The sequence below is a fragment of the Cynara cardunculus genome, assembly GCF_001531365.2.
Source record: "Cynara cardunculus var. scolymus isolate 2C chromosome LG 15, CcrdV1, whole genome shotgun sequence".
Lineage (NCBI taxonomy): Eukaryota > Viridiplantae > Streptophyta > Magnoliopsida > Asterales > Asteraceae > Cynara > Cynara cardunculus.
In genome coordinates this window covers 9,894,962-9,912,002 of record NC_037542.1, presented here as the reverse complement: position 1 = coordinate 9,912,002, position 17,041 = coordinate 9,894,962, and the positions used below count along the sequence as shown (strand labels likewise).

At 35.4% G+C, this 17,041-nt stretch overlaps 2 protein-coding genes across 6 annotated transcripts; one reads left to right on the top strand and one right to left on the bottom strand.

The window, feature by feature from the left end:
* Nucleotides 1-1,009: 1,009 nt before the first annotated feature.
* LOC112527878 (auxin-responsive protein SAUR21-like) lies at nt 1,010-1,523 on the top strand. The gene has a single exon (XM_025138721.1). The coding sequence runs from the start codon at nt 1,104-1,106 to the stop codon at nt 1,374-1,376; it is 273 nt and encodes a 90-aa protein (XP_024994489.1). The 5' UTR covers nt 1,010-1,103; the 3' UTR covers nt 1,377-1,523.
* Nucleotides 1,524-2,303: 780 nt separating this feature from the next.
* Nucleotides 2,304-14,610, bottom strand: LOC112527471 (protein EMBRYO SAC DEVELOPMENT ARREST 30-like). Of its 5 annotated transcripts, none has more exons than XM_025138150.1 (12): nt 14,481-14,610; nt 13,831-13,953; nt 13,469-13,723; nt 13,265-13,349; nt 12,878-12,948; nt 12,705-12,793; nt 12,370-12,613; nt 11,695-11,807; nt 9,839-9,929; nt 5,105-5,233; nt 4,307-4,860; nt 2,304-2,945 (listed from the first exon to the last, which is right to left on the bottom strand). In XM_025138150.1, the coding sequence occupies exons 3-12, from the start codon at nt 13,631-13,633 to the stop codon at nt 2,552-2,554; spliced, it is 1,935 nt and encodes a 644-aa protein (XP_024993918.1). In that variant the 5' UTR covers nt 13,634-13,723; nt 13,831-13,953; nt 14,481-14,610; the 3' UTR covers nt 2,304-2,551. The 5 variants fall into 5 exon arrangements, with proteins under 5 accessions (XP_024993918.1, XP_024993917.1, XP_024993919.1 ...); XM_025138149.1 differs by having other exon boundaries at nt 13,469-13,685; nt 14,374-14,558; XM_025138151.1 differs by lacking the exon at nt 13,831-13,953 and having other exon boundaries at nt 13,469-13,685; nt 14,481-14,567.
* Nucleotides 14,611-17,041: the final 2,431 nt, after the last annotated feature.

Genomic DNA, 17,041 nt, shown 5'->3' with positions numbered 1-17,041 from the left:
ACACTATTCGAAAAGGTGTCATATAAAATAGATGAGTCTATAGGAGGGTTTATAGGACACTTTTCAAAAATGTCGTATAAAATAGCTAATAGGACCATTTATTTTTAAAGTGTGTTAAAAAAATTTGTTAAAATGCCTAAAAGTGTCTTATACACCTATAATTTAGTCCTAGAAAGAGAGAGAGGATCAAATGAGAAGAGGGTCAAAATAAGAACACAAGAATAGTAAAATGACATGTAAGTTTGCACTAAAATCACATACGAGTATGTAACACGGGTCGATGCACCGGTGAGTGGACAATTTGTCCCGCAACTTAGGTCGCAAACAAGGTAGTGTGTAATCACATATAGTGTAATATCACATGATCATTCTCCTGTTCTCTTGTTTGGTCAACGTTCTCATTTGAACACATCTCTATCTTATATATATATATATAGAGAGAGAGAGAGAGAGAGAGAGAATTGGGTTCAAATGAGAAGTTACGGTAAGAAGGTAAGAAGAGATCTTCAATCTTGGATCAATCTTAATTGAATGTCAACACTAATTGGATCAATTCTCTTCTAAAGCGCAATTTATGGGTAGACATGAGATTAAAAGTGATTAAGGATCCAGATATCTTCTTACACTTCTTTCCTCCCACACGATCCTTTGCATATATATATATATATTTATGTATGTATAATTTCTGTGAATGGGCTATTTCTAGCTAGTTATTTTCACTCCATGTTGGGCAGCTGATATCAAATTCAGGTCCAAAGTGTTGCTGCTTGGTCACGATCATGACCTGATAGAAACAGGTAGGCCAACATGTTCTTAATAATTTATCTACCGATTCGATGGATAAAGAAAACTATTCGATCGATCTCTGAGTGATATTAGACTGAACAAAGACATGTGAAGTTTCACATGAAGTAGGCCCTTGAAGAACACCAAGATTTCCAATTTGGGTGCCTACCTGTGATCGACTATAAATATTTATACACTATAAATATGACCTTGATAACCAATTACTTCAACCAAACTACACCTTCCACTAATTGTCTGCAAGATTATCTTGTATCACCTCATTCTCTCAAAAACAGTCTAAGTTTTCGCTTAAAGATATGGGGATTTTCCGCTTGCGATCAGTAGTTGCTAATGCAAAACAACTAGTTAAACGTCAAGATGTTCCCAAAGGATATTTGGCTGTGTACGTAGGAGAAGTTCAAAGGAAACGCTTTGTGGTTCCTTTATCGTATTTGGACCAACCGCTGTTCCAAGACTTGTTACGTAGATCAGAGGAAGAATTTGGGTTCAACCATCCAATGGGAGGGCTTACGATTCCGTGCCACGAAGAAGCTTTTGTTCATCTCACAGCCCAATTACGCATTTCATAGTTCGAGGACAAAGGATTTTTGTCATCTGTCTAACGATCTTGACTTCACTGTAGTTTCTTTCTTTAGTCCTAGAAAGTATAATAGATGAAGTTGTAAAAAGGGGCATTCCCTATTTATATAATTTATATAAATTGGTGATTTGGTTTACACATATGTTCCTATACGCAATGTATTATCGTTTGTTTGTTTTTTCATCAAACCCGGTATGGATTAATTTGTTTGTATAGACTAAGAGCGGGTGTGAGGAAAAATTCACAAAAGAATACCTCCAAAATTGTTGAGAGCTTAATCACAAAATGCAAACACACACTTCGATATGGATGAGAATCAGCCCTCCATGTCAATGTCATTATGGGGGAGAACCACTAAGCTTAGGTTCTCAGAGTGAATTTCACCTTTAACCATAACTCATTCATTGATTCTTCAATATCTCATTAAGCCATAAATAAACAGCTTCTACACATGTCATTAAGCTCATAAGGCCAATAGCAGGCAATGCAATTGACGAATAAAATTTTTAAGAGTTTGTGCCTTAAGTCCATACGTGCGACTACAAAGGAAAAGTTGCACTACTTTGTTTGCGAGTTAAATGTTTTATTTTATTCATCATGACTTGTCGTTTGCTCGATTTTGGTCTGTGCATAAAAGAAGTCACATGTGCAAAGAAGTGGAACGGGGTGAGAAGGGGATGGACCTGAAGTCACATCCAAACCATATGCAAGTTGGATTGAGATCGATATTGAAGAAATTGTTTTGGATTGATAAGTATAGTTGACTTTTAGTTTGACTTTTTTATTTGGGAGTCAATTTAGTGAACCTAATTTCACGACAATTAATAGCAATTATAAAATTCACTTTGTATGGTCTTAGCTTACTATGGATTTTGTTAAATCATAATTTTATATATGTGAAGTAAATTTGGTTAAAATCAAACGAGAACAATGTAATCAATATGATTATAAGAATACAAATACACAACCGATGAATGTTTTTGTAAAACTATAGATTTATAACTCTCTGTTTCTTACCATTCTTTCCCTTCCTGTATCCCTTTGTGCAACCGCGAGGCCGTCGCAAATATTCCCGACCAAAAAACGCGCCACCCCCAAATGAATATTATATGACAATCAATAAAAGAATCTGTGTGAGAAACCTGTATCGAACCTTATGAACATCTAATCATCGGGATCCATTTCAACATCTTCTTCCAAAGGAGATAAATTGTTCGCCTTGCTTTCATCTTCTGAATCCATTTGCTCTTCATCTATTCCATCATCATCGGGTTGTTCATTCTCGTTGAGCGTAGCGCTCTCTTGCAGTCGGGATTTGGCAAGGCTTTCTTCCATCCATTTGGGACACGTGTTCTGGCTGCTAGTTTTAGAAATGGTACAAGAGCATTCTGGGATGGGGTGGGAGAGGAATGATATTGGTTTCGATTGAATGAATTGTCTCTTTAGTCCTTCCTCTCCCAGGCTGTCGTTCAGATGTTTACGTGCTGCTAGGGTCCACCTTCGCTTTGGAAAATAAAAATGATCTTCAGTGCTGTTGAACAGATTAGCGAGAAATTTCCTGTTGGAAAAGCCAGTTTAATCAGAAGCATGTGTTAGGACTAAATGAAACAAAACAAAGAATTCAAGTACATAGATGATCATAAACCAAACCAAACAAACCCAGTATATCCCACCGGAAGGTGGGGGGGGGGAGACTTTGTAAATAGCAAATGAGCATAGTTTGTCAGAAAAATATAAAGAGGGTCTGCCTTTACTAGATCATGGTTGTCAATTTGTGAATTGAAAGGTGAACTGTGAACCGAATCAAATGATGGATCATCTGGACTTCATTGAACTCGTATTAATATAAAAGAAAAGAAGTATTCTAGTGAGAATAAACCAATATATACTTGTATTAATCACTTCCTTTGTGGTCTTATTCCATTTAGTCATTTGTTAGGACATCAAAAAATACAAACATACAATCTTGTCGGTTCAGGTGGCCACTAATATGTTCTGATTAGTAAACTCTACTTGAAAGTTCACAAAAACAACATAGTTATAGTAAGAAATCATGGTAAACAGAACCAAACAAGTATATCCCAACCCGAGGTGGGGTCCAGGGAGGTAAGACGTATGGTGACCGGACCTCAACCCCATAAAGTAGTGTGGGTTGTTTCTATGAAAACCATGGCTTGTGAAAAATGTGTCAAAGAAAGAAAGTCATAAAATTTTCCAAAGCTGGTTAAGAGTAAGCAATAACATACAAATAAAAGCAGGTACAAGGAAAACATAACCAACTTATGGAAACTACACAGCCCTAGTCTAACTCACTAACTGTATCTCCCACCCTCTACCTCTCCAGCTCCCTACCTCCCGTCTACTCTAGCTATGGATCCCCACCCCTAATCCTGCGTCTCCAAGAGTCCTATCAGAGATCATGTCCTCAGAAATGCCTAAAGCAACCATGTCCAACCTCAGTTGCTCATCGCACATCCTCCTCGTCCTCTCCTTGCTCCCTCGACTCTCACGTCTTATATCCTCCTCAATGGACCAGTCATCGGTCTCCTAAGAACGTGACCAAACAACCACAATCTCCCCTCCCTCAACTTATCCGTAATATATGCAACTCCCAACATTGTCCACAAGATATAATGGCAAATCGGAAAGGATTTCTTTGCCAAATAAATCAAATTGTAAGAGTCATGAATCATACAATTTTGAACAGGCTTCTGCCCCACAAAATATGCAACCGGATATTGATATCCTTATTATTAGAATATTCAAAAAGCTAATTAGTACATATCTATTATAAGTGGTGAGATAAGTGGTACTGGGAGGTTGAAAAAGCAAATGTGACTCTAAAGCATGGCCTTAGAATGCATAGTCTGCAGAAAATAAAAGAAAGAAAACAGTATAAACATCAAAACATGTATTTACCTGTCTGGTCGATAAGTTCTTGCGGATGCCATCTCATAGAGCCGATGTCCTATGACCAAGCTTGAAAAATCTGGCCACCCACTACCATCATTATTGAACCCAGGGAAGAATGCATCTGCTTCTACTGATACAACATAGTCAAGGGCATCCCACAACAACCGGTGAGCTTTGTCCCTTAAATCAATTGGCGAAGGGTCTGGCTCTGAATCTTTTTCTGCAACCCAACCATACCATCCTTCTTTTTCATGTTGATAAATAGGGCGGCCTGGAGGTGGAGGAAGAGGTCGAGGACGTGGACCAGCCTGATCCCATTCTTTCTTTAGGGTCTTGGCGGTTTTAATAGGAGAGGGATTGAAAGAGTTTGAAGGAAGTGGGGCTTCATTGCCTAATAATTTGTTTAGTTCGTGTTTATTGCATAAATTAGAACGATCCACTAAGTTGGTGTACATGGCACGAAGGGGGATCATGACACGTTGACCACCAAATGTTTCGGAACCTGCCAAGTAGATTCTTATTGTTGGTGGATAACCCATGGCTCGGAGGAGAAGTCCCACCTGCAAAGTTGATGGTGAATAGAAATAAATAAATATGTGTGCATGTTCCAACTCTAAACCTAGAAATATAAATTTGAAAAATATCTCAATGAAGACGCTATGTTTGCTTCATTTAAAAAGTACAGATAAAGCTTTACAAATGTTAATTAAGCATGCAACTGCAAACTTTGATCAATTTTTTACAATGTACCCACAGACTGCCATGACAAAAACAGAGAACCGTGAAGAATATAAATACGTCTACCTCTTCAGGCATCAGTGGGCATGAGCCATTTAGTTTCCGAATAAAAGAGTCAACAGTTAGTTCGTCATGAACAGTTTTCTGCTTGATCATTTGTGCCCGTCGATACTGTATAAGCTCAGTATGGACATCCTACAAAAAATAGATGACAGTTAGGTGTGGAAGTGATAGTTTTGAGGATTTCCTTCATATAAGCATCAAAGTTTTTTGGCTGATCCGCGTTGCAATATTGCATGCACTATTTGAGGGGACGCTGCCAATTGCTTTTTCTATTATGATGCCAAAAAATCACTGAAACTAAGAAGTCTTGTGAATTGTTGGTTTAGATATAATCACATATGTAAATTAGGTTAGCATAAATTAGTTTCCTGTTAATGAGGAAATAAATTGTATATTTATTATTTAAACACAACCCTGTACACTTCAAGAGGAAGCAGCAATATTTCAATTTTCTGAGAAAAACTACATGGTATCAGAGTCTAATAGGGGCTATAGTTTCACAACTGTAGCAGCACCCTTTTTTCATCCTTGACAGTTGGTTGGTTCCACAATTTGTTTAGGTAACCATTGTTTTTTTCCTTTTTTGACACCGTCATTACTTCCTCCCAGTTATTCTCTAGGTTGCATTTGACGAAATCATTCAGCCCTTGTTCATGTCTTCTCTGTTCCATTAAGATCAGCATTGATTGGTTCTTGTTGGTTGCTTTCAGAGAAAAAGTTTTCTCCCTTGGTCGGTTTTGTTTATTTGTTGCTGCCGTTGTTGCTAGCCGCTGTAACTTGAACGATCCACCAGAAAAAAGTTTCTTTTTCTATCTCAACTTCATCATGTCAACAACCTCCAGTATATGCAGTCTACCAATCAACCAGCATGCTGGTACCTTTGTTTAGGTCAATTTGGATATTGCCACACTACCTGCCTTGCAAATAATAGAAGGAAAGCTACCACAAAACAAAGCAGGGGGCAGAAAATGCGGAAAGCTACCACAGCCATGGTTGAGACCTCTTGGGAACAGATCATGTCTTCTGATTTGATGTCTTCACCAAGGATCAACTCAAACATTTATATAGACTTTCGACCTCCCCACAATTCTCTTAACTCCTCTTTTTCTTGGGCTTCGGAAGCAATTGAGTAAGGCATCTCTTCTTCGTTTGCGTGTTCAAATCATTTTTGTTGTCCTTGGGTCTTAGATACTGGGGCTACTAATCACATGGCATATTGCTCTCAATATTTTTCTTCTTACAACCCAAAAGAAAAAACGTCAAAATTGCATATGCCACATTTGCCGCCATTGCTGGCAGTGAAATCATCAAAATTTCAGCCAAAATTATCCTTTCTGCTGTCATCCTTTGTCATGTAATTTGATGTCCATTAGCAAACTCACTCGTGACCTAACTATCAAGCTAAATTTTCCTTTCCTATATGTTTTTCCAAGAACTGGTCTTGGGGACGATCAATGACAGCGCTAAGGAATGTGGAGGATTGTATTACTTTAAAGATGGATTGCATTCAAGTATAGTGGATGAAAACCCTTATCATAAGTTAGAATCTATGTATAGTGATCAAGATGTTTTGCTATGGCATTCTCATTTAGGACATCCCCTTTTTCTATTTAAAGCATTTACTTCCCAAGTTATTAATCAATAAAGATCCATTTTTATTTCAATGTAAAGCATGTGCTTTTGCAAAAGATCACAAATTTAACTGTCCTTCTCAGCCTTATGTTTCATCTAAGCCGTCAATTAATCCATTGTGATATTTGGGGTCCATCATGAAATCCCATTTTTCCTAGCAAAAGATGGTGTGCTTCTTTAATCGATGATCACAGACGACTAGCGTGGATTTTTTTTTGGATGAAAGAGAAACATGAAGTTGCGTATATTTTTTAATTTTCTACTCCATGGTTTGAAAATATCCAAATTTTTAGGAGTGATGATGGCAGGGACTATTAATCCGAAGTTTTGATTCCTGAAAATGGATCATATGGCAAAGTTATCATGATGACACACCTCAACAGAACGGCATGGTTGAAAGAAAAAATAGAAATTTACTTGAAGTCACAAGCTCATTGTTGTTTTCAATTATGTACCTAAAACCTTCTGAAGTGATGCTCACTTAACTGTTGTTTTCTTATGTCCCTGCATAAGTTCAATGAATATAACCGGGATCCTAGACTTTTGGTTCGATTTACCCTTCCAGGGATTTGGTTGTGCACTGTTTTTGTCTCAAATCAAGACGAAACATATTTTTACCTCTCATCTTTAGGAGGAGAATTCGACCTGGAATCTTTCTTGGTTTGAATCTTGAACCGACAAGAAGGTCTTTTCAAAATCTCAACCACAATGTGGAAGAGAAAATCACGGAAATGATTAAGATTCTAACCATGTGGGTGATGAATCTAAAGAAGTTGAGAACAAAAGAAAAACGCATGATGAACCAGCCATAACTAGCAATATTGATGACATAGAACAGAATCCGAAATATGACAAGAAAGTTGGCCAAACATACTATCGGAAGGTGCTTATTTGAAGCAATATATTCAGGCAGTCCTATGCACAGCCCAGAAGAAGCCCCACAATGAGGTACATTTTCTCTTGATCATATTCCTTAAACCTTGAATTTAGCCTTGATCTTCCCAAGTTTCATATACTAATAACTCTTAGAAAAAGAGTAGGAAAATGCACCATCAAGTATCCTATGTCTAACTATGTCTCCCTTGAAAATTTGTCTCCATCTTTCTCTTGCGTTTATCTCACATCTTAATCATGTGGGAATTTCAAAGTTTTACGAGTAACTTTACATGTCCGTAAATGAAAGGCAACAATTCTGGAGGAAATAAAGCTCTTGGAAAGAAGGCAACAATTGGATTGGACACGGGTAGAAGTAGTTGGCCCTCCTGGAAAGAAGTTGGTAGGATGTAAATGGGGGTTCATAGTCAAGTACAATTCGGATGGGATGCTCGAAAAAAACAAGGCAAGAATGGTAGTAAAAGGCTTCACTCGAACTTATGGCATAGACTACACTAAAACATTTGCTCCGGTGCGAAACTCAATACTACAACTACAAGGGTCCTATCATCAGTTGCAACAAACCTAGGCTTTCAGATTGAATTTGGAGCCCAAATGTGATGGTTAAAAAAATTCCTTTGTGTGTTGAAGCAAATCACAGCTTGGTTCAAGGATTTTACAAATTCAATTAAACAACAGAGATATTCCCTACGTCAGACTCGATACACATTATTTGAAAGGAAAAAATGGGAAGATGAATGTTCTATTGGTATATATGGATGACATCATTGTCATAGGAGAAGATCATGAAGAAATAGAAAAGTTGAAGGCAAATTTGGCCCGAGCATTTGAGATTAAAAACTTCAGACCATTCAAGTATTTCTTGGAATGGAAGTTTAAAGATCAAAAGAAGGGGAACATGGTAAGCCGACATAAATATATATGTTTGTTTTTTGATCCAGGTATGTCGGGTTGTACACCAACTGACATGACATGACACGATACGCATGAGGACCCGATGAAGAACTTAGTGACGTTGAAGATAATTTCAGGAGATGTTGGGAGATATCAAAGATTGGTCAGGAAGTTAGTTTACTTGTCCCATAGCTATGGCTGTCAGTTTGGCCAATTTATGCACTCTCCTAGGAAAGTTGCATGCAGCTTACAGCATTCTAAGATACCTCAAGAAATCTCTTAAAGGAGTGTTCTTTGAGAAGAAGACTCAAAGAACTGATGAGGTATTCACTGATGCAGATTCTAGTAGAAGATCTACAAGTAGATACTGCTCATTTGTATGGGGAAATATAGTGACTTGGTTAAGTAAAAAAAACAAAAGGTAATGGCTCCACAACTGTGTTGAAACAGAGTTCTACATTATGGCCAATGGAATCTGTGAGGCAATTTGGCTCAAACGAGTGCTAAAGAAGCTACAACTACCATTGGATCGTGTTATGACACTATATTGTGACAAGGATGAAATAAGTATTGCTAATAATCTTGTGCAGCATGGCATGAAACAATATGTAGAAACTGACAGTCACTTCATCAAAGAAAAAAGCAAGAGAATGAAGTGATATGCATGTCGCATGTTCCAATCACGTAGCAAGTAGTTGATATCTTTACAAAAAGATTGTTCAAACCAAGTTTTGATAGAATCATCAGCAAGTTGAGTCTTATAAATATATGTTCCCCAACTTGAGGGAAATTGTTGGTTTAGATATAATCAGGTATTAAATTATGTCAGCTTAAATTAGTTTCTCTTTATAGATTAATTTCCAATTAATGAGAAAACAAATTGTGTACTTAAACACAGCTCCAAAACGAGGCAAAAATAATTCAATTTTCTTGGATATACTACATGAACCTTTTAGCCAAAGGCCAAAGGGATATGTGTTCTGATTGTCACACGTAGCTTACTCTTTGTTACCATTTCAAAAATATAACGATGAAGATTTATGTCATTGAATATCCCAAAAACTCAAATGTGCAACTTTTCCAACAATATCACTTACAAAGCAATTGCAAAAATTTGCTATTAGAATATGCAGACAAATAATTTGTACTGTGCTTCCATGGAAGATGCTAGTATAATAATCTCTATGTGAAAACATAAATATTAAGGACAATAAACACAGAGGTAGAAGAATACTTTGGCATATTTTTGTATGGGCTCCATTGCCACCTTTGAGTAACACTACAACTATAAAGTTAAAAGTAAAATAAACTGCTAACCTGGAAAAGCTCAGCACAACCCTTGTAAGCCAAGCTATCTCTTACTAGACCAGGATGATAAGCAAGATAAGGTTGCCCAGAAGCTCGTAACCTACATACGAAAGATGCGATGCTCAAATACTAATGTGGTTAAGGAGCGATGTAAACTTAGCACTTCAAGGAATGGTGAGGATTAATTCTTAAGATGTCAAAAGAAGAAAATGGAGGTATATATCCAAGTAACTTCTATGGGACAGTAAGAACTTGAGTGTTACTATACTAGATCTACGCCAATGAACTTGTAGCCTCATATGTACCTCCCTCCAAACCACTCTACATGCATGGAAATCTTGGGCATTATTCCACTTTCTAACATTCATTGTGAAGCCAAAGGAAAAAAATTAAGGTCCATATGAACTGTCATATAAAACTTGATCTTGCATGTGCAGTTGTTCTTCCTCGATCCCAAATAAGTGCACCAGTAACATTTTGCATGTTTGGTGATATCTTTATCCAATATTACCAGTGGCAGATCCAAAAACTTATGTGATTGGGGGGACACTTAGAGGTGTTAAAAATTTCCAAAACTAAATAACCTTCTGTACCAAGAGGATTTCGGGTTAACCAATTCAGTTAATTGAATAAAGATACCTTAATTCGCTTCGGTTTTCAGTCAATTTTTTACTATTTCGTTAAATTGAAAACAAGTACACATTACACATTAATACAAAATTTGAGTGATCCATGATGGACCTGATGGCTAGAGGAACAAACGAACTAAACCAATTCTTAGTAAAATAACATGTTGACACTTGACAGTGACACTATATCAATTTGTAACAAACCTAGTTAATGATAAATCAGAATTCTTAATAGTTAATAAACATATAAATCAGCAAGAAATTAGAGAGCAAGAAGCCAAGAAATCGCCAAGAAATAGCCAAAATATTAGATTCAGACAAAAAGAAATCAAATGGCAAAAGACCAAGAAATCAGAAATAAAAGATAAACTAGTAGCAAACCCTGAATCAAAATAACAAACCCAAGAGCCTAAATCAAATAACAATCAACAAATAGAGAACAACTTGTTAGCAAATAACAATAAATATAGATCTATAAAATAATAAAATGCAAAAAGAAAGTTGGAAAAACCAAAAGCAAATGGGGGCAAGAGGTCAAAGAGATGGGGGGAAGATAAATCAAAAGAAAGTGTAAGGGTAACAATAGAAAAAAATTCCTTCTAAATTTTGATTTCATTCGGTGCCTTTCCCCCACTCCACAAAGAGTTGGGTCCACCCATGAATATTACCTCTTTGATAATCACTAATCACTACAAATACTGATAGTATGTATTTTGATTAACAAGATTCCTCTAGTCTGTCATTATTGAAGGGTGGATATTTGTCTAATGGTCACAAACTTTCATAAAACTATTGGATGAATCAGACTTTGCATTTATTTTGGGATGAAGCGGGTACCATACAAGTCTTCAAAAAGAAGACGAGGGTCTTTTTTTCACATTCACACTCTGTAATACAGCAGGCAGATTATTACTATGCAAAAGTTGGCCTTGGTCAACACAAATGCATGAGAAGTGCATTGGGTGGAAGTTGAACCATCTTTGAGGTGCGATGTATAACTGCCTAAAGGATGTGCCTAAAGAGATTATAACTGCCTAGAGGATGGGCTAAAGAGATTAATAATAAACACATCTTGTTCCATGTAATAAAGAACCTAATCCAAGGGACAATAAACAAAAAGAGTGATATGAACATGTTGTCTCATTTTGTGGGAACAAAGGTGATATTAAGTTGCATTTAGTACTCTACATCTCTCTATAACTGAATACAGTTCAAGAACAGATAAGATAGCTTTACCTTTTCACCATTAGATGAGCAAGTGCTAGAATCTCAGGACGGAAATGAAGAGCGTGAAAAGCTACCCGACATCGCAGCCTTTGATATTCAACCAATTTAGATGCGAGGATAGGCTGATAAGAAAATAGCATTAGATTAGAGGAGAGAATCAATAGCAGAGGTTTAAAGACATTATATCTTATTGGTAACAGAAATATAACGGTGGAACTTGTAAGAACTCAATTATACAAAGACAAGTGCGATTTTTATAAATTACCCCAATTGTTGGTATCGGTGGGAATGGGTTCAGTATGATATTAATCACATTGTCAGTATATATGTGTTCTAACCATGATCTGTTTACAAGTAACCATCCAATAAGCTAGCTGACTGTCCTCATAGAAATTTTAAATCTCTCTGAGCATGGAGCATATTTGTAGCCATTAGTTCGTATACATTTGGGAGACAGAGTGAAAAAGTAATTAAGTTCAATTCAAGACAAGTAGGTCGTCCTTTTTTGTGTATTTGTTAATATTGGTACTAAAGCACATACTTACATAATTAGAGGGAGACATTCTGATTTGAGAAGGAAACATTTTCCAAAACTCAATCAGATTACTGAAGACCAACAATAGCAGTTTGACAAGCAAGAGTTATCTAATGGTGGAGAAGGCAAGAATATAAGAAAACTAATACCTGTAGACAGCCTCCATCCATGATCACCAATCCAACAACCTTCACCTTCTTTAACTCTGGCAAGAGTTCCCTAATGTAATAATCAGGAGAAGCGGACTTCTTTGGCTTAAAAGTACGAAATTCTTTGCGTCTTCTTGCCTCCTTCAGCTTAGGGGGCAGATTTTTCACAATGATTACATCATTTTTAAGAGAGGTTATGAACTGTTCTTCGTTGTAGAGGTATGAAAAACTTTTAAACTCAGAGCTGCAGAGAATTAAAAAAATGCTCAGCGGTTACAAAATTAAATAAAAGATTACCGGTCATTTTGAATCGTTCCAAACACTGCCAACTATACCTGATGCCTTTTGAAGTTGTACTTTCTTGAATCTCTGGAATAACCAGAGTAGCATTGAGAAGCCTGGATATCGCAACAAGATCACAAATCTAGAAAAATGTCAAGCCCGTATAAACCTTTAGAAAAAGATTAGCAAATTACCGAAGAAAATTTTGAGATCAACATGAACATACCGAAGATCTAATCTTCTCAAATTCACCAAATATTTTGGCATATATGAAACCATTACTTGGGTCAACTGGAACTGCAACACGAAAATCAAGTTGAAGTAACAGGAAGCAGAAGAGTATATGTGGAAAGTTAAGGTATTAATGCTATTGGATACTGCATGAGAGCAAGTAAAGGTATGAATCCAAGAATATGCAACTCAGAACTTAGATAAATATGTATCACATTCACAGTGACAATTTAACCACAAAGATAGAAGCTTCCATCTATCTGTTGATAGGGAAGGATGAAAACAGCAGTTCGAAGCATCTTAAATATGTTCTACAAATCTAGTTCTACAAGTCCTATAGCTTGTGATAAGTGTAAGACAAGGTAGACGGCATACTCATTACCAGGATAGTGACTTCTAGGGTTTGCATACGGCTGCAAAACCTCTAAAGGTTTAATTTTCTTCCACAACTTCTGAGATCTAACACCCTGCAGTAACCAAAAAGAAACGAATGAATTATCAAAGTAGGAATACATAATTTTGGTTGATAGTACGGATTAATATATATCTACTACCATAGAATTAAAGATCAAAGTGCAAGTTTTACCTGTTTCCCCGCAATATCTATATTCAAATCCTCAATAAATCGTGTCATCACGCTATACTGTACTAGCTCCACACTCGTATTTGCAACAAACATGTGCACCAGCAAAGACAAAAAGGAGAGAACCAGCCCTCCAAGTGCCACCCATTTGATTTTGGATCTGAACATCGTAAGGATCTATCACACACTTGAGCAACGCTTGGATTGTTACTTGTTACATCTGCAACAGCAAATGAATCCAATGCTGCCAAATCATGACTGAAAATGCAAAAGAAGTATAAAGAAAATGTTTGACTCCCGAGTAATATGAACAACTGCAAACCACAATTCTTTTGCCAGGTCATTGCATCAAGTAAAATGTGTACCCTAAGACCACTCCAATAACATTACAGCTGTGCCAGTGCTACTGTGGCCAAACAAACTGGTTTCACATCATCAAGAATTTGCATTTGCAGAACCACCGATTTGTAGTTCTAAGTTCCAATATCCTGAAATTAATTTTGCCAATGAAATCAGCAAATAGATCCATTGTCTGAATTTGAATTACTTACTACTGGACTTGGTCAAAATACAGGGCATATGAACCGATAATCTATCAAACTGGCTTATAATTGCAGATTCATTTTGGGATGCGGAAGTACAAAACTACCCGCTCGCATCAAGCCACCAACAGAGCTAAGAATACTTCAAATGCATAATTAACTGAAAAAAATTCAAGCGCCAAAATGCCATTGCCATAGAAACTTCCCAAAATCACTTGTTGCTAGAGATAAACGATCAAATTTATCCAAGAAAATCACAAAATATATAATCCAAGTAATTGAAGTTCCATCAATGTAACAGCTAGGTTATATAGATTGGACATGCAAATTTATTTAACAAAATAAGAACTAATTCAACAATTTTACAATTGATCACTATTTTCAAAGTGCGAAGCATTGGATTGGTAAGCAGATCTGAAATCACAAATTTGTAGACACATAGATGCAGCGCGTGCGTGTATGTGTGTTTGAACCTGAAATTCGGATAGACAGTTGGATTGCCGGTAGAAATTTATGGCGATATGGACGGACGGTGAGGCGGTTGACGAATGCAGCGGTGGCCGGAGAGAGCCTGGGAGTGTGACAGATGGAACAGAGGAGTGTGTGTGTGTGCGTGTGTGTGTGTTTCGGGTGGTGATTGTTACGAAAGAAAAAAGGGAGGGAGTGAATTGATGTTGCGTGTAACTTCGGATAGTGGCCTCGTTTAACTCAAATCTCGACAAAATTTTATTTAGAGTAAATTACAAATTTAGTCCCTATGGTATGTTAATTTTCAGGTTCTTGTTTCTGGTTTCGTTTATTATAAAATTAACCCTTGTGGTATACATTTTGTTCGATTATAGTCTATCATCTTAACATTCGTTATGTTTTTCTATTAATTCCAGTTATATCTTTCTCTTACATGCGGATGAATTTGAAAATTTTTCTATTAGATGTGATATGACGTGAAAATATCTCTTTTTATTCTCCACCAAACCCCCTTCCTTCCAACCCCCGTTACACACTCCCATGCCTCTTTCATGCATTCCCTCTTCCAACAACAAATCAATGGATGTAAACCCTTAGACATTTACATTACTTCCATCTTCTTTTTTATCAACAATCATCATTGCCTTCACTACTATTGCATTTGCTTTAACTTCTCCATCTGCTACAGTGCATGCCTTTGTCAAACTCTATTCAAGTCGACTTGAACAAACAATCTTTGGAACTCAACCCCTCCACCTCTCTCTCTCTCTCTCTCTCTCTCTCTCTCTCATTCCTTCTACTTCATCAGGGTACACGATTTAAGGGTTTAGGGTTTTGATTTCAAGGTTTGTACAAATTTACTATGTACGCTCATATCTTCTTGATGTTTGTATTCAATGTTTTACCATTGTTCTTGAGATGTTTATGTTTATATCTTTTTGTGTTCATATTTGTTGTGGCTGGCGGTCCTTATGGTAGTATGTTGGTAGTAATAACGATAATTATTATGAAATCATCGTCTTCATAGGTAAAATGATTGTATTTCTCTTGTGTAGTGGGGGCTTAAATTATTGGAAATCAATGGTTGTTAAATGGAGAGACTAAAACCAAAAACCGAACGTATACCACACCGGTTGTTTTGTAGTAAATAAAGTTCATGGACGAGAAACAATAATTAACATACCATAAGGACTAAATATGTAATTTACTCTATAATTGTATTTAGATATAATTGCCTGACATTTAAAGTTATGTTGACTTTTTCTACTCTTAAAAGCTTAATTGTCGGTTTTCTGTTTTATTATATTAAAATTATATAATAAATTGCAAATTTCTACCTTTGGAGTATTTTTTACTCTATAGGTACAATGTAAGATGTTGAATTGTGATATTGAATTCCAAAAGGGTTTTTATGCATTATATAATTTGATATAAGGTTAAAAACGAAGTAATTTATTTTTTATTTAATAATATATTTTTTTATAAAGATAATAATTAAGTATCTTGTTATAATTAAATAAATATTTTTATTATATTTTAGATTTTTTATATTTAAAATTAGATGTTATCATTTATTTGATTATGTTTATCTGTATTTAGTTACATGAATTCAAACATAAAGCTTTAATAAGTTGTACCTACGTATAATTTACTTGCAATCTTAAATTTTAAATAATATGCATTATTATACAGTACCTCATGCATAAAAAATAAAATGTTATACTATAGGCATAAAATAAAAGGGTTAAAAATATAATCATTCAAAATAAGGTAGAAGACCAATAGATTGGTCGAACGTCATGGAGGAGATGGTGTAATGTAATAAATTCATCTATTTATATCCAGATGTATTATTCTTTTGGATAAAAGCAGGGTTATAAATGAATATTTGATAATCACGTCACAATTGTTTATTCCATATGTGATTTTAAATACATTTGCAAATGCCAAGGAAATTGTATGAATTTATGACTTGTTAGAAAAAATTTATATAAATCACGAAACTAAAAAAATACTGATAAAAAAAGTCACAAAACTTACAATCACAACTCACAAGTAGAAAAACAATTATGATATTTAGTTCAATTAAAATTTAAAACAATTAGGGGTCATTGAGATTTTATGGGATTTCACAGGGTTGTATGAAATAAGATTTTAAAACTGTTAAAAATATTTTATTTTATAATAATCAATTAATAAAAATATAATTTAATTATTTTTGTAATTATTTATAATTTTTTGTATAGATTATTTATAAATAATAGAATCCAATTCTAATCCAAATCTTATATATTAGACTGACCAATTATTTCAAATCTATTATAATCCAAATCCGTACATGAGATCCGAATCTCCAAAAACAATCATGATCTAATTTTTTTTAAAAGACTAAAGTATGTTAGGATATTTGTAATAAAAGTGCTAAAGATACCACTAGTATTAATTTTTAACACCCAAATTTTTTACTAATCACATTAATAACACTAATGATCTAAACTGTAACATTTCTTTATATTTAATATATATTTATTAATTATCATTTAACTATAATTATTTTAGTATATGT